At 35.4% G+C, this 24,138-nt stretch overlaps 1 protein-coding gene across 6 annotated transcripts; it reads right to left on the bottom strand.

The window, feature by feature from the left end:
* Positions 1-126: 126 nt before the first annotated feature.
* Positions 127-19,766, bottom strand: LOC107024223 (protein FIP1-like). Of its 6 annotated transcripts, none has more exons than XM_015225161.2 (14): positions 19,636-19,766; positions 14,649-14,736; positions 14,468-14,572; positions 14,276-14,325; positions 13,160-13,226; positions 12,579-12,651; positions 11,232-11,287; positions 10,880-10,976; positions 9,888-9,972; positions 9,452-9,514; positions 4,445-4,504; positions 1,313-1,405; positions 559-621; positions 127-470 (listed from the first exon to the last, which is right to left on the bottom strand). In XM_015225161.2, exons 2-14 carry the CDS (start codon positions 14,683-14,685, stop codon positions 384-386), a joined length of 936 nt encoding a protein of 311 aa, XP_015080647.1. In that variant the 5' UTR covers positions 14,686-14,736; positions 19,636-19,766; the 3' UTR covers positions 127-383. The 6 variants fall into 6 exon arrangements, with proteins under 6 accessions (XP_015080647.1, XP_015080644.1, XP_015080645.1 ...); XM_015225158.2 differs by having other exon boundaries at positions 14,468-14,576; XM_015225159.2 differs by having other exon boundaries at positions 14,645-14,736.
* Positions 19,767-24,138: the final 4,372 nt, after the last annotated feature.

Genomic DNA, 24,138 nt, shown 5'->3' on the forward strand with positions numbered 1-24,138 from the left:
CGATTTTCTATCTTGCAAGTTTGCAATACCACAATATCACAACATCGTGAGAACTAAACGCCTACTGTGTGTTTCAATAGTGTAAATTCTAGCTGGGTATATCCATTTTGTGGCACTCTCTTCATATAGTAAGAAACAAAGGGTACTTGAAACTCAGTAAATGTAAACATTAGCTGTTGTAGGAAACAAAATGAAAATGTGCATGAACATACATTGGCTGGGAGGATCAAAATGTTGCTTCTCATTATCAAACCTAGAATGGTGTAGTCTGAGCATAGAACACAACTTCCTTCCCAGTTCATAAGAACAAAAAAAAACACAAAGAATTTGCTAGTCTATTGAGAAGTAGCAGTTGCTATCCTAACAGCCACTTTGGTTGGAGTTTATTCATACGATTGGCTTTTCAGTGTTGTTACTTTTTTCTGCAAATCCAAGTTTGATATCCTTTTGAGCTCCAAAGCACGTTCAAGCTTTCCGACAACAATACTATATGCATTAATTTTTAACCCAAGGGAAATGATACTTAGCTACATGATAATAATAATGATAAAACGCTACCTTCGCTGCTCGGCTGCTCCATTCCCCTAAAATTGTTCTAAGCCTCTCATTTTCCTCAACATACTGTAACAGAACACCCAATATAAGGAAATATCACGCAACCCTCTGGTGTAAAAGAAGCTAGCAAGCTTATGGAAAATGGAGTTGGAATAACACTTGGTAATAACTGTAACCACTACTTCTGTACATGAGAAAGAAAAAAAGCAAAAGTATTAATTTGCGTAATATAGAAAATTACAAGAACCTCAAATTTTTATCCGACGAAAGCAGAAAAGTTTAATCCTAATAGAAGAGTCATGTGTATAAACTCAAGCCTAAAATCAATGTATGTTTTGGAACAACTGTCGGGGTTTAACTCAAACCAGACTAGCCTTATAGGACTCAATGGAACACCTAGATGGATAATAACCGGGGCACACCCACAGCAGGAAAACTAAGTAACCACAGCAGAGACCATCCGAAGATCAGGAAAAGAAAAAGGGTATCACACCTTTGATGACTGTTTCCTTCCAAATTTGCATTGTTCTTTTAGGTTGTTAATGGCTACATCCTAACCAAATACACATCATAGTTCATTCTTGATCGATAAGAAGCAACAGTTGCAGCCAAGGAAGACAAACGAGCAGCACGAAGTGCATCTCACGTATAACATGACAGTTCTCCATGAAAAAGGGAACCCATCTCCGAATACACCAAATATTTTGCATTTTAACAACAAAAAAAAATTTATGTTCCAAATAATTTTCTAACACACCTGATTGTTTGTACTGCGAATGCGCTGCATCTCAGCATCCTTCTCATCTATCAGAGATCGAGCAAGCCTAAGCTCAGATTGCAATTGATCTATCTGAAACAGAAATCTTTCAGCAGATAATAGCAAAACAGTAAAAGGATAACAAATACTGAGGTAAACTTCTACTTGGAAAGAAGAAATATCAGAGACAAGTAAATTCCCTCCACTCATACTGAAACAGAACCGGGGGAAATAACAGAAGAATCATATGAACTCAAAAGCAATGGTCACACCACATGTAAAGATCTATGCGGGAGTAGATTATAGTTCCATCAAGGCATGAGCTGTATGCAATGGCCTTCCACTTATGACAGATCCAAGATAAAACTCTCTTTTTCTTTTTTGAGACAAGTAACATTTCTTTGCAATAAAAACTTAGTCGCCCCAGAAAAAGGTGTTTAGTTGGAAACTTTACAAGCACTGAAGGGGTGCTTAAACCCCTGCCCAGAGCCCTATACAATTATTCTTAAAGAGTTTTAAAAGATACCAGGAGAACCTGGATGCCCATACAAAACACACCCAAGTTAAGTTAATCCTCAAGACCTTAAAATAAGTAATGCCATGATTAGAGCAACCCCATATGATGTTCTTATCTTTGATCAGATCTGTATTGATACTATACAAGTATCATTCTGTAGTTTCTGTCACCTAATGTATGCTTAATTTCTCAAATTAAATCCAACAACAAGAACAACACATGTACGAGTCAAAATATGAAGCTTAATTGCATCCATAAGAGCTTTCTCTTCTTTTTGACTAGATGCAGTGCAGGAGAAATTTAATGATTAAGACAAAAAAGATTTAAGTAGCAACAACAAGAACTAGATGGAGAAACTCTTTTTCCTAGAGAACTACATTTTCGCAAAACTATACCAGGAGATGCTATTACAAACAAACGTCTGATGACTAGTAATTCCACAGTCCTAAACTGGATGTCCACATTAGATATAGCCTGATACTTATGATTTCAGAGTTGAAAAAATATGACCGGGAGATTATGTAGACCACAAGGATTTTTCACTATGCTGATAAACAAGAAAAATTTATTTAAACAGTAAAATGAACCTTTTATGTCGTATGATGTGGTAGATTTTTACTTTCTCAAAATATTAGGCTTTTTACGATGCCTAAACAAGCAAGGCAGTCATTGGGTACAAGGAACATAAATAGTTGTCTCTAACAGCTTGTTTGGATGGTTGTTACGTATCATATTATATTGTATTGTATTATATAACGTTGTTTTGAAGAATACAATGTTTGAATAGCTTGTGTCATTTTGTGTCGTTAAATAATGACAAACATCAAAATCTGGAGGATGAACCTATATAATAAAGAAAGTAGGTAGGGGGTACAGTTATTATAGAAAAGGTAGGGTAAATGATAAAATAGGATTATTAAATGATAAGCAAAGAAAAAATGATTAAAAAAGGTATTGATGCGACCACACCAAATTGTTCATTACATATATTGGGACTTTTCGTCGTTACACAATGACGATACAATAATATTTGAGAGACAATCAAAATGAATATTATATTTAAATTAACAATACAATATGTAGTACTTTTAAGGAAAATAAGTTGAGTTTCTCCTTTGAACGGAATGGTGTTCAAAGCGGAAAAATCCATTAAGGGAGACCAAAATGAAGATAGTCTACACCATTCACCATTTAGAATTATGCGCACTCATGTATATAAGGAAGGGCATAAGAAAGAGGAAAAGAAATATAAAAATTGTGAAGAGTAAAGGAAAGATGAGAAACTTGTCAAATTGACGATAAACAAGAAGATGACTCTTTATATATAGTGGTGTGCTATGCCTCTACGTACATATGATACGTGATTTTTCTCTATGCTTAATACAGTAAAGTAATTATTCAATAATTAAATAGAAAAATATTTACGCTACACAATAGTATATTCTATACCTTCTCATTATTTAAATTTCAATGCATTTTGTGCATCAAGACACATATAACTTCATTTTCAGCATGTCTGTGAAATAACTTCAGTTTGCATATCAAAGATCAAAAAATCAAGTCGAGTATGGTGTCTAGACTTTTTATCTCCTCCTCACTGTCATGAGACTTAGTACTCTGTCCATGAAGAAAGAACTTCTTTTCAATAGTTGTTTCAGCGGAGGGACTCAATACTCTCAAACTTTGATGCCATAAAGAAAGAAAAGAGAAGATTTCTCATAGTAATAAAAAATTCAATAATTAGAAGTCTCAACTCTCAATATCCAGACTCTGATATCACAAGGAAAAAATAAGAGAAGACAGTTACAAATCTGTAAAATTCAATATTCAAAGGCGGAATTCCATACGCTAATTAAGAAAAAGAAAAGAACAAGATTTTAATGGAACAGTGAGCAAGTGAACAGTAATGTAATGCTTAGAAAAGGAATTCAATACTCAACTCTAATACCATGAAAAGAATGAGCTCCGTGAAGGTGACCAAAATTTCAATTAGAAGAGCTGAGGAGGAACTCAATATGGGACTGCAATGTCACGAGGAAAAAGAAGAGACAGAGAAGTTTTATGTGAAAAATCTGGAAAAATGACCACCATGATGAAAACAAGTATGATGATATTAGAACATTCATCGAAAATAAGAATTGCCACCAGAATAATCACTAGAAACAGACAAGAATATTATTATTTTTTAAAACTTTGACCAAACAGACAATGTAAGGTAGAAGTTGCTCGAGTCTCTACCTAGATTGTAACAGCTTTTACCATTTGTAAAAAGAAGAGAAAATGCAACATATTCAATGGTATTCTATTATTTTCACCTTACATAAGTTCTGCATGACATATGAAACTAGACATATATAACTTTATTAATTTTCTCTGACTTTCAACAATAATAAAAATGCAAACATGCTCATGACTAAACTATGCGGATATTGAACTTGGATGTACAAGTTCAATTTTTTTATCAAGAGAGCTATACGGACGAGTCTGTTTCTTAAAGCAATTGGTTAATGGTTTACATGTTAGTTCTGCATAGGATAAAAGTGGTTCCATCTCTACAGACACTTAGTTTTGTAAGAAAGCTGTGGATACAAAAGACCACATGCTATGAATAATACCTCAGCAGAAAGTGTGCGCAATTCTTGGTCTCGAGCAGCCAGTAAGTGGGCCAGATCAACCTGCAGAACCAAGCAGCTGATCATTTTCATTACTACACACTACCAATTGAGTGATTACTATACAAAGATGGTTGCTTTTCATTACTGAACAATTCCAGTCAACGAGCTAAAATAGCATTAGCTTCCAAATTATCATCTTACGGAATTGTTAGAATAGAAATAAGTATTTATAAGTATTTCCTACTTAGAATAGGAATAGGAATAAGAATAGAAATAGAAATAGGAATAGGAATAGGAATCCTAGTCGGAAAAGGGTTCCAATGTAGTGCCTATAAATAGGGTCTCAATGTAACAATTAAGATACACAATTCAATAATATTCTTCCAATATATTTCTCACATGGTATCAGAGCATTGTTGAGAATTTCAAGTCACCAGTGTCAAATTTAGGTGAAGACGGTGGGACTGATTTGTGTCATCTTTCATTCTGAAGCTGTTGTGCAAAAGACAACACCTTCACGAGGCTCGGGAAGCTCAGGCAACCAAACCCCAGCCAGACCCACCGGAAAACACCCTCCCACGCGTCCCCACGCGTCAATCGGAGGTGGGAATTTTCCGACGAGATCTGCTCACGCGCCGGCGCGTGAGTGCTGCTCCGGCCATTTTTTTTTCGAGCTATTTTTTTCCGTTGGGTCGCCCAGTATTTCCGACCAGAACCTGCGCAGTTTTCTCCAGATCTGACCACCGGAGTTAGGGTTCCGGTGATTTTCAGGCAGTTTCCGGCGAAATCAGAAGTTTTAGGCTACTTTAGCTAGATTCCGGTAGTTTCCAGCAAGTTTCTTACTCTTTTCAAGCCAAAATAAATAAATAAATAAAAATATGTCTTTCGGGTGTGATGTTTTTGGCTCCAAAAATACAGGGATTGGAAGTTCAAGCCTTACAATCACTTCAGAACCATTAATGGGAAGTTCAAACTATTTAGCTTGGGCTTCTTCAATTGAGTTGTGGTGCAAGGATCAAGGTGTTCAAGATCACCTAACAAACAATGCTTGTGTCATAGATGAAAGGACAGTCTAGTGACGATGGTGCAAAAACCAAAGCACAATGGGAGAAAGTGGATGCCCAATTATGTAGTCTCCTTTGGCGCTCTATTGATTCTAAGTTGATGCCCTTATTTCGCCCATTCCAGACATGTTATTTAGCTTGGGAAAAGGCACGTGCTTTATACACTAATGACATATCTCAATTCTATGATGTGATATATTGGATGACCAACTTAAAGAAACAAGAATCTGATATGCCTACTTACTTGGGACAAGTACAGGCAGTCATGGAGGTATTTGAAACATTGAGGCCTATCACTACAAACGTGGACAATCAACAAGAGCAAAGACAGACAGACATCTATTACTTTAGCCAATGGGATCCAGACAAAACCAAAAGGGGTTGGAAAAGCCAAACCCCTATCTTCTGTCACCCTCTTTATGTCCCTGGTTCTCCTTTTAGACTAGCATCTGTTAGTCGTTTGACGAAAGCCCAACATTGTAGCGTAACCTTTTTTGATGATTTTTTTCTCATGCAGGACCGCAATACGGGACAGATGATTGGAACAGGACATGAATCACAAGGCCTTAACTATCTTACCTCTTCAAATTCCTTAACAGCATGCTCCTGTTACAGATCCCCTAGATCTAATTCACAAATGTTTGGGACATCCGAGTCTATCCAAAGTGCAAAAGATGGTGCCTAGTTTGTCTAGTTTATCTACAATAGATTGTGAGTCGTGTCAACTTGGGAAACACACTCATGCTACGTTTTCTCGTAGTACTGAGGTCGTTCAGAGACTATTTTTCATTAGTTCATTCTGATATTTGGGGTCCTAGTAGAGTCGGTTCCACCTTAGGATTTCGTTAGTTTGTTAGTTTCATTGATGATTATTCAAGATGTACTTGGTTTTTTTTAATGAAAAATCGTTCTGAGTTATTTTCTATTTTCAAAAGTTTCTTTGCTGAAATACAAAATCAATTTGGGATTTCTATTCGTACTTTTCGTAGTGATAATGCCTTAGAATACTTATCCTTTCAATTTCGGGAGCTTATGACTCACCAAGGCATTATTCACCAGACTACTTGCCCATATACCCCTCAACAAAACGGTGTAGCTGAAAGAAAAAATCGGCATCTTATTGAGACCGCTCGTACTCTTCTCCTTAAATCCAACGTTCCACTGCGTTTTTGGGGAGATGCAGTTCTTACGTCTTGTTATTTGATAAATAGGATGCCTTCTTCTTCTATTCAAAATCAGGTTCCACATTTCATACTATTTCCTCAGTCACATCTCTATCCTATCCCCCCTCGTGTCTTTGGGAGCACATGCTTTGTTCATAACTTAGCCCCAGAAAAAGATAAATTAGCTCCTCGTGCCCTCAAATGTGTCTTTCTTGGTTACTCTTGAGTACAAAAAGGGTATCGATGTTATTCACATGATCTTCATTGATACCTTATGTCCGCTGATGTTACATTTTTTAAGTCTAAGCCTTACTATACATCTTTAATCATCCTGATGTGTCTATGGTCTTACCCATACCTCAAGTTTTACCTGTGCCAACCTTTGAGGAATCTACAGTTACTTCTACATCTCCAGTTATTGTGCCACCATTACTAACTTATCATCACCGTCCACGTCCAACCCTAGTCTTAGATGATTCATGTCATGTGCCAGACGCTGCTCCTACTACGGACTTGCCTACACCTAGCCCACCGCTTGCGCTTCAAAAAGGTATACGATCCACTCGAAATACTAACCCATATTATACTTTCTTAAGTTATCATCTTCTATCATCACCCCATTATGCCTTTGTGTCGTCTTTGTCCTCTATTTCCATTCCCAAGACTACAGGTAAAGCACTTTCTCATTCTGGGTGGAGGCAGGATATGGTTGATGGGATGTCTGTTTTACATAAGAGTGGTACTTGGGAACTGGTCTCCCTTCCTGCCTGCAGGTAAATCTACTGTTGGTTGTTGTTGGGTTTATGCAGTCAAAATTGATCCTGACGGTCAGGTTGATCGACTTAAGGCTCGCCTTATTGTGAAGGGTATACTCAGATAATTGGGCTAGATTATAGTGACACTTTTGCTCCTGTGGCTAAACTAGCAATTGTTCGTCTTTTTCTATCTATGGATGTCGTTCGTCATTGGCTTTTTTATCATTTGGACATTAAGAATGCTTTTCTGCATGGTGATCTTGAGGAAGAAGTCTATATGGAGAAACCACCTGGTATTGTTGATCACGGGGAGTCTAGTAGTCTTGTATGTCGATTGCATAGGTCACTCTATGGTCTGAAACAATCTTCTCGAGCTTGGTTTGGGAAGTTCAGCACAGTAATTCAGGAGTTTGGCATGACTCATAGTGGAGCTGATCACTCTGTGTTTTATCGACATTCTGCACCAAGTCGATGTATCTATTTGGTTGTTTACGTTGATGATATTGTCATCACTGGTAATGATCAAGATGGTATCACCGATTAATAGCAACATCTCTTTAAGCACTTTCAGATTAAAGACCTTGGCAGATTGAAGTATTTTCTAAGTATTGAGGTTGCTCGGTCTAGATCAGGTATTGTTATTTCTCAACTCAAGTATGCCTTACACATTCTTGAGGAGACAGGAATGATGGGATGTAGACCTATTGAGACTCCTATTGATTCGAATGTTAAACTTCTTTCGAGACAGGGGGAGCCACTTAGTAATCCTGAAAGGTATAGATGGCTTGTTGGAAAGTTGAATTATCTCACAGTGACTAGACCTGACATCTCTTTTCCTGTGAGTGTTGTAAGTCAGTTTATGACTTCCCCTTGTGATAGTCATTGGGAAGCAGTTGTTTGCATTCTGCTTTATATAAAGTCAGCTCCCGGTAAAGGACTACTCTTTGAGGATCATGGCCATGAACAGATCATTGGATATACATACGCTGATTGGGCAGGATCACCCTCTAACATATGGTCGACATCCGGATATTGTGTTTTAGCTGGAGGTAATTTGGTGTCGTGGAAGAGTAAGAAACAGAATGTGGTTGCTCGATCTAGTGCAGAATCAGAATATCGAGCAATGGCGATAGCAACTTGTGAGCTAGTTTGGCTCAAACAATTGCTGGAGAACTAAAATTTGGCAAAACTGATCAGATGGAACTTGTCTGTGATAATCAAGCGGCTCTTCATATTACGTTAAATCCAGTGTTTCATGAAAGGACTAAGCACATTGAGATTGACTGTCACTTTGTCAGAAGAAAAGATACTCTCGGGAGATATTGTTACAAAATTTGTGAAGTCAAATGATCAGCTTGCAGATTTGTTCACCAAGTCTCTCACATGTCCTCGTATTAATTACATCTGTAACAAGCTGTACCAGCTTGAGGGGGAGTGTTATAATAGAAATAAGTATTTATAAGTATTTCCTACTTAGAATAGGAATAGGAATAAGAAATAGAAATAGGAATAGGAATAGGAATAGGAATCCTAGACGGAAAAGGGTTCCAATGTGGTGTCTATAAATTGGGTCTCAATGTAACAACTAAGATACACAATTCAATAATATTCTTCCAATATATTTCTCACAGGAATATAAAACATGCAACTGCTGGTGCGCGTTTTGTCATCCTCAGCATCTATGACTTTTTTTCACTCTTTCCTGGTTTTGTCATTGAGAAACTTGTTCAGACAGTTATTACCAGGTAGCTGGATGTCAACAACAATAATAGAAGTGAAACCCTTATTTCCTAATATTTTCACCATGTTCTTTTAAAGTGGAAAGTGTGGAAGATTGTGAACCACTTTCAGACTTATAATGTTGATACACGTTTATCCTTCTGAAATTCTTAGGTTTCCTTTCTGACTTGTAGCTTAAGAGCACACACACAACTCACTATACAGTCAAAGAGTCACTTCCTTTCTTTTCAAGAAATAGAGGAAGGAGATTCCGGTAGCAAAGCAACTCAATAAAGAGAAGCTTACCTGCGGGGCACTCCCATCATTAGACCTTTCATATTTTCTCAAGGATTCCTGTAATCCAAGAAGCTAAAAGAAGAAAAACATCAAAATTTAGACAAAATAAGGAGAATAATCAAATAAAATACGAGAAACAATGACTAAAATCTTATCAAAAATGCTTTTTTTTTCTATTTTGGCCGCAAGAAATTGACACATCCTGCGGCAATCAAGATCAAGGAATGTGTAGAATTCTATCTTCCTTTCCAAAAATAGCAGGAGATCCCTTAACGCGAAAAAATAAGAAGAAGACATCTATGTGTTGTTAACTAATTGAGGCACCAATTAGTAAAACTATATCTGCTCAAAGTCTTGTTGCAGCTTTACTCTCCTCGCAATGAAACATGGCAGGAACCTTATTTCTACAGAAAAAATAATCAGAGCTTTCTTTATCAACCCATACCTCCTCACTCAGAAAGTGAATATTTTCTTGTTGATATTGCAATAAGGCCATGAGCTGATCAGATAGTCGACCACCATCTTGATACCTATATAACAAAAGGCTCCCAGTGAACATATGAAAATCAATCATTATCCAGAGGCAGCTTGTACTCAACTTTTAAGATCTGTGTTCTATCTATTCTCAGAAGTCTTATTCCAAGGAACATATAGAAGATGACATCTCATCACCCTGAGCATGACTACACATATTCAGTTCTAACTGCATTTGAGAAACACAAGGAGATTTGATTATTCTTTTGCATCAGTTTTTCCACCAAAACTTTGCCACTTCTAAAACAACCAAAGATGTAACAATCTCAGAAGACAATGCAGCTTTCGACCTTGCATTCTGTTTAAGTTTGTCACCATCTCATCTAAAAGCTTAAACTTTCAGAGAGAGCACACTTTTTTTACACTTTTATTAGTTAATTATATTCTCAACACATTCTACAGAAGCTCCTTGCATAGGATAGCTATATTTCAATATCAATGTGTCCAAACATATATGACTACTTTATCACTCCCAATTTATTAGGCTACTACCTGCTCTAGTCATCCTGATATATTTACCTTTTCTAATTATGGCTTCCAATTGTTAAGATTTTAACTGATATAAGCTTTTCACAGTTATCCAAAAAGTATTAAGAGAGTAGTTTGGTTGTGCCTTTGTATACACTAAAAATGATTCCTTGGGTTATTTTTTTTCCTTTCAATATGCATATTAATGCTTCCATACGCAATAGACTCGAAAACGGTAATGTGCTTTGAGGACCAAAAAATGTGGCAAAAATGTGGAACAAGAAACTGTGTCTGCAAAGCTCTTCATTTTGCAGGGACTCTTGGAAGAGCCAGACATTAATGAACCACTTAATGTCAACTAGTTTGTCTCGAGATGTACAGACTAAATAACTAGTAAAAAATTTCTGCAAATTCAACGTAAATCTGATGAGGTACCTCGGTCCTTCCAAAGAATTTGATGGTTGAAGTGGAGAATAATGTGACTTCAAAACGTCGGGCTGGGAATCAAATGAATTGTATTGATGAACATAGCCTGTGACAATTGAAGGAGTCGCACTCAGAAATGTTATTGCGCAAATATGTTTCTGAATAATATACAAATTTTGGAATTTACAATAGCCACCTAACACCCTTAAAACAATTCTTAGTTGTCAAACACGAAGGTTTAAGACTCAACTTCACCAAGCAAATTTATGAAATTGCTTTCTAAGACAAGTGGGGTTTACTATAAAATATGTCTAGAAAAACGAATCTCTATTTTGGAGGATGTGACACAGAGGTCACTCACCAATATAGAGAGTCATGAAAGAAGTAGCACAGACTACTTCAGCCAGCATGATGATCCTGCAAAAAAGGTGGAAAATGCATTAAACCTCTTCTTAGAAAGACAAGACTATAACGAAGTAATCACGTTATAGGAAGCTACCCAAGATCACCACAATGGCAAATATAACCTTCAATTGCAGCATTCACTATATAATCAATGTGCGAATGGCTACACCTGACATGTGGCTGAAGCCTAGAACATTTTGAAGATTGTGGCTTCGAAAATCGAAACTGCCTTTAGATCTAGCCCTAAGGTTCAACCTTCAGGTGATTTACTACACATGTAAATGACATGATTCAGCAGTATTGCATATTAGCAAGGTCCATTGAACATGGTGCATGCCGAGAAAATTTTAAGAATTGATATATGGAATGAGACATTATTTTCATACTTGTGCATAAGGAACTAATTCTTGAAAAACTTACAACGATGTTTGTCCTGCATATCACTCGCCTTTCGGCCTGATCTTAGGTCCTGACTCTTCATTATAAAAAAGACACCCCAAAGATTTGGGACCAAATCGACAATTTTGGCCCATTCTATTTGCCTGGATCAACAGAACCATTTAATATTTTGTATCCACTTTAATTTAATTTCAGTCCTTGAACTGGATCCCCAAAGCTGAAGCGACAAAGGTATAAGTAGGGATCCCCTCTGCCTTATTTTACAATTCATCATTCGTCAGTTGTTTGGGGTAGTTTGAATTCAAAGTGATTCTTCCTCACTATATTCTGAGGATCATTCAGTCTCTGTCTAAATACTTCATGTATGGAGTAGAAGATACTATTCTTTGTATTTTTCCAGTCCAAATAAAGCAAACACAAGCAAAATAAATATATTCTGAAAATCAGTTCCTTCACCATCAGTTTCCTGGGTTTAAACCATCAAACAATACACCCAAGCTCCAACAAAGTCCATTTCAGACTTCAGTTTTGATCTCTCTGTATGTTCTCAAAATAAGAGGCTTTGATATCTCGATCAACTCTTTCATGGTATGTTTGGTATCCCTTACCTAGCGAGTGTAACGAAAATCACTATTTCTAATCATTATTCAGGTTGATTTGACTGTCCAAGAAACTTAACTTAAAATTATATGACAAAATTGTGTTCTTAAATCAAAATCCATGACTTGTAATGCACCATGCACAAAAGTTTCCACTGTGCAGCAAATGGTATGAAAAATTTTATTTTAGAAGGAAAAGTCTCCATATCATGTTTCTCGGCTTAAAAATGGCTAAACAGCATCTCAATATTCAGGAAGTTGCATTTACCAAGGAATAAAAACCAAAAGTGTTCTTGGCAGGTCACCTGAGTAGTGTGGATATGGAAAGGATGCTAATATCTGGATCCAAAACTATGACCAGCAGCATTGCAGCAGTTCCTGAAAAAGAGTGTTTCGAATGAATATTCACTTTTGTAGGAACTACAGATTGTAAATATAAATAATTGGCAGTCGGCGATTCAAACTTATAACTTCCAGAAGTTTTCTTTTATAATAACAGAAGGCTATGAATATTATCTTTACGGCTCACTGTTGCAAATTAGCAAGCTTCTCAGAAAAATATAATAATATTCAGATTAACCAAGATTTGTGATTGTCCTTTCACCTCCTTTTCCAGGAAGTAAGAGATGGGGCATTGAGAAGGTAGAAAATATGAATGATTTCACAAATATTCACAAGTTCAAATTAGTAATCGTGAAAAGGAAAAGATTGTACTGCCTTGCTGAAACGCAACAAGTCAACTATAATAAGCCAGTCCTGCATGTAAACAATATATTTGGCACTACAGCAAGACTTGTTTTGACCATATATCTTGAGACTAGAACTAATTAAAACAATACATAGTAGACAATTAAGGTGACACATAAAGAACCAAGTAGAGATATACCATATGCAATTGTTGCAAACGGTAAACGAATAATATGCTTCAGCTTCTGGCTGAAAACACAGTAACCCTACAAAATTAAACCATAGTGAACTTAAATATTTTGCCACTTCACAACATATGATTCAGATCATGGTAAACAAGAAGGAAACAGACATTGTCAATCTTAATAAGCAAAATATTTCATTAATGTGTAATCCTCAGCCAAATAGTGGAATTAGAAGTCCCCCATTCTAAGCAAGAAAGATCCCAGAAGCCTAAAAAGTTATATCACCTTGGCCAACTGACTTTTACTCCTTCATACTCCTAGTGGACAGGCCAACCTTTAGTCTCATATAATTTGGTTATTAGGTTTTCTTCCTACATGTGTCAGGTTATCTAAGTCTCTGGTGGCACCATATTAAAAACATCCCTAGAATGCACAGTTGCTTACACCAGAAAATGTAGCAACTTTAATGCTATGCACGCTTTGGCACCATACCAGCCTATGATATATGCACAACGCCTCACAGGAATATGATATTAATCGAAGTGTTATAAGGAGAGATGGATTTAAATATCCTTTTTTTTCTGTAAATGTCGGTTGGGGAACGACGCAGAAGAAGGACATCAGGGAGAGAAAAGAAGTTATGTCCAATGAGGTAGTGTCTGATATTAATCATTGACCCCCTGTGCTATTTTCATCCACTTTGTGTGACCTCTAAGTCATGATTTTATAGTTCAACAGAAAAATGTCATTTGTGACATCAAAAACTACAAATTATCAAGTAATGTGATAAGCCACGTATCTTCAATACTTTTTCAAGGAGGAAAATGCAAAGAAAGACAGGAGAAGATAATGATCTGCATCTTCTCAAATATCTGGAGGTTTCACACATGGAGGATTGAGCAGTTTCTTACAGTTAGTTTCTTATGGTTACTAGAAGTTATGTGTCTTTATCCTAAATGGTTTATGAAGTAGTGGTAGTTAGCTATATATAACCAGTAATATGTAGGCATGTTGTAATACATTATACTGGAGTATGGAGATACAAGATACTTGTCTCTCTTTGCATTTTCTATCTCTTTTATTGAATATGGAACTTCGGCTTCTATCAAAATGTATAATGGAAAACTAACCTGCAACCGTATTTTCTGTACTTGGTATACCAGATATTGCTGAAAAATGCCTACAGATATTTAACACTTATGTTAAACAATTAGAGTGAAGTCAACAACAGGAACAATATAAATGATGAAAGAGATTTATAATTTATAACTTGGCCAAGATGAAAAAATATAACTGGAGAGGATAAGTTCACAGGAGCAGACCGCTGATAACTAAGAGGGCAACGTTACAACTGCAAAGAAGCTGGAAAACTAATCCTCGAATAGGGTGAAATATCCATGTAGCTCCCATAGCCAAAACAGCAAAACCTGCCTAGAATTTCTTATTAGTCAGCTCCCATATAAGTGACTAATTTGCATGCGGTACTGAAGTAGTATTACTTGCCAATAAGATACAGTAGAAAACACTCCCAATAAGGCATGTAGGCCTCCTATTACTGAATAGAGGTGCCTCATCCGGTATGTCCAGGAACCTACAGTTAAACACGCAGCAGAGACAAATATTTATAAGCAAGAAAGCTCTAAATTAAGTCAAAAAGAAGCATAACTTTCATTTTTGACACAACATTTCATTGGCAAGTCACACAATTGACCATAAACATCTCATTTTGCTTAAGACAACATCTTTATATCAACCTATGTTCCTCCTTCCTTTTCTTTATACAGATACATGTTACATCCTTAGTCTTCAACTAAGTGAACTTGACAACTTGCTCACCATATTGCTATGCCAATTCAGCCTATATTACTACACTCAAGATCGCTAAAGGAATGCTAGACAAGGAAGACTACAGAAATTTTCTAAAGGAAGCTTTTTGAATTGTAGAGAACTTGAATTATTATTCTTGATGCCTTTACAAATGAATTGTCCTCTATTTATACAAGTCACCGAGGAGATAGTGTATTCATACTAATTGTTGCACAATTCCCTTGATATTTACAATCAGGCTTCCTCTAAAATTTTCAACTTAGATAGAAAGTTACAAAGATCTTCCTTGCAAATCCACGGAATTCTAAGATCTACCATGGGAAATCTCCCTATTTCTCTATAATATTCCACTAAGGACTAGGCTCCTTCCTGTGTAAGCCTTCCACCAAATTGGCAACTTTGTGCCATATGGCACCTAAGTGGCTTGATAGCGGGTCATCAAACTCTCCCCCACCTGATGTTGTGACGACAGTGGCGCATTGTTGCTGCATAACCTCTCGAATCTTGTCTTTGAATTTCCACAAGTCTTTCATATCTCTCCCGTGTGGCTTCCTCCAGTGATTGTCCTTTCTAGTGGACGAGGAACATAACAATGGCTTTTTTCCCTTGTCTTCACCTGGCCCGGTAGTCAATGCTAGCCTCAATCTCCCGATTACGTGACACAATGATAGTAATAAACGCTCGACTCGACTGGACTGGCCACTATTCAGATCATTATTGTCTTCATGACCAGCCTACAAGGTGTCACGACTCTCCATAATACACTGTCTAATATTTCTAAACTTTGGCACCTGGACCTCTATCCAGTGGTGAGCAATAAATCATCCTCCACCAAAAAGTTTCTTGTCCTCCTTTATAGCCTTCCTAATTCACAACTTGCTAAAGTGATGGCAACAAGTTTGGCCTTCCGACTAAAGCATTAGCCATAACGTAAACCCTTCCCCGGCTTATAGTCTAGCCTATAACCAAACTTGGCCAAGAAATCCTGCCACCTGACTTGCTTAGGTGTAAGCTTCTTCTCCGTTGGAAAGTAGCTAATGGCTACATTGTAAGTCGATCACAAACCTTGACCCGAGCATGTAGTGTCACCGTGTGCAAAGGCAACGCACAATGATAGTCATCTATTTCTCCTGTACTGTTTAATGTCGTTTCTCGTTCAACTTACACTCTCGAATGTTATGGGATGCCTATTCTGCATTTAGACACCCCAATGGCAAATTTCAATTGCAAATGTATGCACCTTGAATGTGTTGGTGAAGTCGGGATGCCAAGATTGGTTTCTCTATCATGGTTGCCTTAAGATCTTCAAGCGCCTTTGACAATGCTCCGTCCGAACACATGATTTGTTCTTTTTTATAATAAGAGTAACACGTAGTCGTTACCCTTTGGGTGCGCATAGGGCAAAACCCTCACTCCTATGCAATAGCTCGCAAACCACATAGGAGAGGTAACCCGCACTAGGCCCAAACCCCTAATTTGTTCTTCTTTAGTAACTCGGCCAATGGTGTGGCTTTTCTTGAATAGCCACTACTGAACCAACTATAGTAGTTAACAAGGATAAGGAATGATCTCAACTCGTTTACCTTTGTAAGTGCCTCCCACTTTTGGATAAGACGTACTTTGTCCTCATATATGTGTAGCTCAACATTGCTAATGACATGGCCCAAAAAGTGTACCTTTGATTGTGCAAACTTGCACTTCTCCCTCTTAACGTATAGGTTATCCTCCCGTAAGACTTGGAAAACCTTTCATAAATGTAAAACATGCTTCTCCAAGGAATTATTGTAAATGACTGACAGCCAAATCGACTACCACAAATTGATCAAGGTAGCTCTGAAAAATCTTGCACATGAGGGTACAAAATCTAGCATATGTGTTGGTTAAGCCGAAGGGCATCACCAACCACTCAAAGGCTCTACATCTCGTACACATATTATCTTCAGCTCATCCCCTTCTACAATACAAACTTGATCTTATCCCTTGCAAGGATCTAGCTTGGTAAAGTACTTTGCTTGCCCTAGTCTATCAAATAAGTCAACAATAAGTAGGATTCGGAACTTGTTCTTCCTTATTAAGTGTCGATAGTATATGCATAAGCACAACAATCCATCCTTCTTCATTAAGAGCAACACTAGTGCACCAAAGAGTGTCTTTGATGGGCTAATGTGACCACATCCAATAGCTTTTTCTATTGTTTCCTAAGCTCCTCCGGCTTAGGTGGTACTATGAGATAAGGGGCGAATGCAGGTAGCTTATCCCTAGGCTCCAACTTAAACGTGTGATCCACCTCAACTTAGGAAGAAGTGCTTAGGTAGCTCCTCGGGCATAACATCTTTAGTCTCCTCAAGAAGGCTCACGTAACTTCCATATTCAAGGTTCTAAAGTCTCTCAAGGACCATTGTCTTCTTCCAAACTCATAATGGCTTCCATGAACATTGGCTCCCCATTTAGAGCCATTTGACTAACTGCATAGCCGATAGTAGTGCTTGACTCAGTGCTTGTGGCATAGTCATTGTAGGCACCATGCCAGGTACTTTTAAATTGCCTAATTTGACATCAGCATTATTGGCTATAAAATGAGTATTATGTTGCTTCTGCATTCACCGTCTTGACATGGGAGTTAGTTAGAGTGATCTTTAACCCTACATTCTTTTTTGCGGCCTCAATCACAAAACTGTGAGTTGCTCTAGTGTCGGTGTCCACCAATGCACGAGCAGGCTTGTTATTGATGGTGAGGTCCATGTCCTGATTTCTGTTCTCGTTTGACCTGATAGATTGCTTTTTGATAGTGCCATATAGTCCTACCATACCCAATTGTGTTGCACTCGAATTTTCTCTTTGTGCTTGCTTCTTTCTTTCACACACCAATCATGTTGCTTTCTGCATCCATTTTTCCCGACTGGGCCTTTACATTTCAGCTAAGCTCTGACGGCCACTTGACTTCTTGAAGTCAGACTTACAGTAATCTTTGGTCTTGGGGTGTTGTTGGTTGGTCTTTTTGTTTTTGGCATGGTCTCCTCCACCTTTGGCATTAGTCCATTACTACCCTTTGACTCCTCGCGTTTGCCTTTATCATACTTGTTCCTTCTCCACTATAGCATGATAGTCTTTGATAGATATAACACAATAGTGTTTACCTACGTGTCATCATACCTAATTTTGACATGTATGAAGTAGTTCTCTAAGTGCAAAAGGAAGTTCTCCACATTTTCTACATCACGAACACCTTTGATCATTGGTGTCTTGGGACCTTGATCTTAGCCTCGCTCATCGCAATAACATTCCTGATTGCTTCAGCCGCACTATCGTCCACATGCTCCGTGGGTGCCTCCCTTTTTGGCTTCATGGTATAGATGGTGCTCAATGCCTCCATGAGTCTGCATTCTAAGGTAGTGATGGGTTGCCTTTGCCTATCTCAACCTATATACACCCCTCCAAGTTATTTAAGATGCTCTCAATCTCTTTAACATTATGCCCTTCAAGAATGCTAAGGTGCCCTCAACTTTCCCAATGTGTTGGCCAAATATCTCAATGACATTCATCCCTCATTAACCTTCATAACCTGCTCTCTACCAAGCGAGATGTCCTTGAACAGGACCCCACTTTATCCTCGCTCTCCTCCACGGCAGATGGTTTCTCGGACATAAGCCTTTTGCTTGACACAACCTAGGACGACACCTCCTAGATCTTATTAGCGACATTCCTCTTTTTTTACGAGTCTTCTTGCCAACAACATCCTCAGTTATTAGCTACATTGGTTTCTCCATTATTTGTCATTCCCTAGTCGCACCCTTCATTCGGACACCACTTTGTCGCTTTTTTAAGTCTTCAACTCAGCGCACATGCAACACTTGAATACTTGCTCATAATTTTGCTATACCAAGTCAGACTAGATTACTACACTCAATGAAGGAAGAAGAAAATTTTGCTAAAGGAAACTTTTTGTATTGTAGAGAAGTTGAATCATTTTTCTTGATGTCTTTACAAATGAATAACCATCTATTTAAACTAATCATCTAGGGACTAGTGTATAAATATAAATTGTTGCTCAAGTCCCTTAATATTTACAAATAAGGGCTTCCTTTAGAATTTTTACTTAGCTAAGAAGTTACAAGGCTCTTCCATGCAAATCCATGGAATCCTAGGATCTATCATGGGAAACCTCCCTATTTCTCTAGTATAATCCACTATACACTTGCAACTTTGTACTAGAAAGCCTAAGTGGCATGATGACATGGCGGGTTATCACATACAACCTGAAAATTATTACCCTCAAATATATTCATTTAGTTGATTGCACGAAAGAATCCTAATTAATAGTGCGCTGGAGTTAATAGAAAAAGGAAGAAGAATCAAAATATCTGAAAACTTAGCTAGAATCCACGCAAAATATCCTATTATGACAGCGTCACTAAACAAACAGCATTTTATTCTATAGAAATAGAGCTTACCGGATTGTTAGCCACTCTACACAATTAGGTATTGACAGAAATTGCCAAAGCATGAATTTACAAAATTTTCAGGCAGCATAATAGAAAAATTAACAGAATTTACAAGTAAAACACAAAAATTAATACAGAAACAAAGATCCGCAAAAGAAAATCGAAATACTTAGGAAGAAGATTGTTAGAATTTGAGAATTATGCGATTAGAGAGCGCTTACAAATTGTTTTCGTCGTCATACATAGACATCTTCTTTCTAAAAAATTCCCTTTGCAAAACTCTCACTTCAAAACAAACCACTGTGTTTCGTTCTATGCAAGGGTGTTTTTTTTTCTCTTCCTTATTTTAATTCTAATTTATTATTATTTTTTTGGCTAAATTAGATTTTCGACACACACGTGAGTATCAATTCAGTAAATATAAGTAAAGTTTGAATAATAAGTTTTGCATAATATAATATTGCAGATTTTTTTATAAATGTTTAATGTGAATCATTGTATATATCTTTTATTCACCCGAATCTATGATGATGGTCAATGAAAAATTATTAGTTAAATGCAATAATATATTTATTTCAATTTTATGAGGTTTTCATATAATCAGTCGTATGTCACTAATATTACCTTATAGACGATAATTGTTATGTATTTTTCTTGTCATCTAACCAGATATACTTTGCACGTGTTTCATATGAACATGTGGAGAATAACTACATTTTAGTTTTTTAGAACTATTTATGTATATTAATTTTTGTTTTATAAGTTATAACATAATAGAAGACGTTTTTTTTGTTCGCTCTCATATTTGACTTCTTCATCGTCTATGTTCATTAATCAAAGATAGTTATCTAACTGTCCACAGTTAACCCATAAAAAAAATCTGAAAAAATTAAAAATTAAAATTAAAGCTCGAAATATTTATTAAATTTGACCCTTCCATAAGGATGTGTTAATTAGCCCGTTAGCTAGCTATTCATAATTTTACATTGTCACCTTAATCTTTAATCCTGACATTTAGGGGTTATTTGGTAGTTAGGATAATATAAAGTTAGGTGTGTATGTATTTGATAGATGAAAAAAAAAAAGTATTTTTAGTTTCTATTTTATAGGAGAAATTGAATATTACACATTTTACAGACAGTTGCTTTGCTTTTATATTTTTTTGGGAAATTTTGGTTAGGTGGGAAATGGTGAAATCAGTGGAGAAAAATGAATTTTATCTACGGAAAAGGGTTAAAATTGTCCCTTAAGTATGTGAAATAGACCACTTATATTGTTGGTTGCATTTTGGGATTAAAAATGCCCATACTGTTATCCTAAGAGATCACATATACCTAACACCCCATATTTTTATTGACTTGGCAAGCCACGTGGGACTAATCCTTCCACCTAAGCATTGTCAACTAGGATTCATTATAAAAGAATTAGACCTTCAGCGGCGACAATAGTCGCCACAAAAGCCCAAAAAATCGTCACTAAACATTAAATTTTAATTTATTTCTTCTTTATTTTTAGAAAAAAATGATATTGATTAAGTAGGAGTTTGAAGACACTGTATGATTTATTTTTATGTTATATGTTAAAATGTACAATGACGCATTATACAATAGGAGATGTGAATCGAAAAGTAATTTTCATGATTTTTCAAAATAATATTGGGAGTTTTTAATATTAATATTGTAATTTATTTATTTTAGAAGATATGGTTGCAATCGAAAATTAATTATCATATTTTATTTTTGAAAAAATAGGTTTTACTATTAATCGTCACTAAAAGTCACTCATAACCTTTAGTGACAATATTTTGAGATTCTGTGGCAACTTTGATGCCGCTAAAGATCAAGTTTTTTTGTAGTGAATCTTAGTTGGCAACGCTTAAGTGGAGGGATTAGTCTCATGTGGCAAGTCATGTCACTAAAAAATTTGGTGTAACTCTTGAGGGTATTTGTGGTCTCCTAGGATAACATGGGGGTATTTTTTATCTCAAAATGTAATGGAGGGTATAAGTGATCTATTTTGCATAGTTCAGGGGCAATTTTGACCATTATCCGTATAATCTACCATGAAATCATATATATAACGGAAAAGGGTCAAATTACCTTTCAACTATTTAAAATAGATCAAATATACTCTTTAAGTATTTTTGGGCTCAAAACTACCCCTGTAGTCTAACTTAAAGGGATAGTTTCGAGCCCAAAATACTTAAAAGGTATATTTGATCTATTTCAAATAGTTGAAAGGTAATTTTGACACTTTTTTGTATATACAGTCACATGTTTATTCTATAACCAACATAGATATAGTTCATATACCTGTAAACAATTATCAATTTATTCAACCAAGCATGATTCGTCCAAGGAAAAATAACAACATCGTATTATCACATATATAGGGACGGTATAATAATATAAAAAATTATTGATCAAAAGTTAACCTAGGGAAAGATGAAAGTTAGAAGTAATTGGAGTAATAACTATGAATATAAAAGAGTGTGAATAACATTTGCAATAATTAATGTGCAATAAATAAATTACTAATAAATTTTATAATTACAGAAATAAATAGGATTTTTAATTAATGTTATTGTTTTTTTTATACTTATTAGATTTTAACTTCATATAGATTCACATACTATCACATTTATCGTGATTTTATTTATAGAATAACCCAGAATATTTTAAAATAATATATTTTGAGTTAGAAAATCATGTTAACTTGATAATATATTTGTGAAAATATATATCTCATAAAAATTAAACTAATACAGACTTACTGGCATTATTAGAAGTCATATGAACTTTTCTTCATCAAAAATACTGAAATATTAAAAAAATAGTTTATTAGTAGAACAAAAGGGAAATATTTAATAGTAATAATGATTTTTAAGTAAACTTCTTGGCAATTTTAATCACATAAGTATCATTCATAAATAAACTCATTCTTTTATCTTGAACATAAAAAAAAACAAATTGTGATTATTTTCTAACTCTATTTAATAGATTTGGAAAAAGATACCAATAAACGTATATCTAAATCAGAAAAGATATTGTTAACAAAAATAAATTAATTAGAATACAATAAAATTAAACTAATACAAACTTTCACTTGCGTTATTATAAGTCATATGAACTTTTCTTCATCAAAAATACTGAAATATTAAGAAATAGTAAATCAGTAAAACAAAAGAGCAATGTTTATATAGTAATAACTATTTTGAAGCAAACTCCTGACAATCTAAACCATATAAGTAGCATTGATAAATAAATTCATTTTTTTGTCTTGGGCATAAAAAAAATTGTGACAATTCTCAACCTGTTGATAAGTTTATTCATTTTGGAAAAAGATATTCAGAAACATATATTTACATCACAAGAGAAATTGTTAAAAAAACAAACAAATTCATTTAGACTACAATAAAAATTAAACCAATACAAACTTCAACTGACGTTATTACAAGTCATATAAACTTCTCTTCGTCGAAAATACTTAAATACTAAGAAATAGTAAATTAGTAAAACAAAAGGGCAATTTTTATATAGTAATAACTATTTTGAAGCAAACTTCTTGGCAATCTAAATCACATCAGTAGCATTGATAAATAAAGTCATTTTTTTTGTCTTGAGCATCAAAAAATAAATCGTGACAATTCTCTAATTCTTGAGAATTTTAATAACTTTTGAAAAAGATATTCAGAAGCATATATCTACATCACAATAGAATTGTCAACAAAAATAAATGAATTTAGACTACTTCACGTTAACTCCATATATTACTAAGCAAAAAAATAATTATTATATCTTTAAAATTATTTTCCTCAAGTACTCAAGGTTAAAAAATATACCTCTTAGGATAGAACAATTTAATTCATCAGAATAGTGGTACCTCATATTCCGCAGAACTTCGAACTCACTCAACGATAATAAAAAAGAAGAAGAAGAAGAGTAGAATATTTTAAAAATTGTGGTTGAAAAATTAAAGGAAACTCCTCTATTTATAGTCAACAGAGGATAGTATGAACAACGGTTTTTGCGTCTTATCTGAAAAGTCATGACCTTTCCTAGAAGTCACAATCCTTTCTAAAAGTAACAACTTATTAAAAAAGTCACAATTATTTGGTAATGGCACAATTCTTTGAAAAAGTAACAACTCATAGAAAAATCACAACCCTTTGAAAAAAGTCACAACTTATCAGAAAAGCACAACTCATCAGAAAAGTCACAACCTAAGTTAGAGATATTATAGTAATTTAACATTCAAGTTAGGAGTTTATGCCTTTAAGGTAATATAGAATATAGATAAATGACTTAAGTTTGTCATAAAAATTCGGATTAAGACTCAAGTACTCCTAGACTACGATCAAAATCTTAGAGACATACTTTTAGTAAAGTAGAACTCTTTTTTATATATATATAGTTTTTGACTTATGTGGCACACTTCATGACTCCACGTTGAGGCACGTGAGCGATATTTGAATGTCACATAAGTAAAAAAGGTGTATTAAATTACCTAAAAATTGAAGTAGGAGGTAATAGAGTTTTAGTTTAATTAGATGTGCTTCTGAAATTTTAGTCATGGTCTAGAGATACTTATATCTTATTCCTAAAATTTCATTGATATATTGAATCACTAGTACTTATTTGGATTGAACACGTGAACATTGATAAAATAATTTTATAGAGCATTTTTTATTGAAATTTTAGAGAAAACTTTTAAGAGTCCAATAT

The sequence above is a fragment of the Solanum pennellii genome, chromosome 7, assembly GCF_001406875.1.
Source record: "Solanum pennellii chromosome 7, SPENNV200".
NCBI lineage: Eukaryota > Viridiplantae > Streptophyta > Magnoliopsida > Solanales > Solanaceae > Solanum > Solanum pennellii.

Bases quoted from the DNA above. Each gene is read 5' to 3' on its own strand.
- LOC107024223 (XM_015225158.2), bottom strand. From the start codon at position 19,664: ATGTCTATGTATGACGACGAAAACAATTT. The intron at 14,326-14,467 runs GTCTGCTCCTGT...AAATATCTGTAG, and splicing joins TGCCCTCTTAGTTATCAGCG to GCATTTTTCAGCAATATCTG. The intron at 4,505-9,451 runs GTAAGCTTCTCT...TTGGTTCTGCAG, and splicing joins ATGATGGGAGTGCCCCGCAG to GTTGATCTGGCCCACTTACT.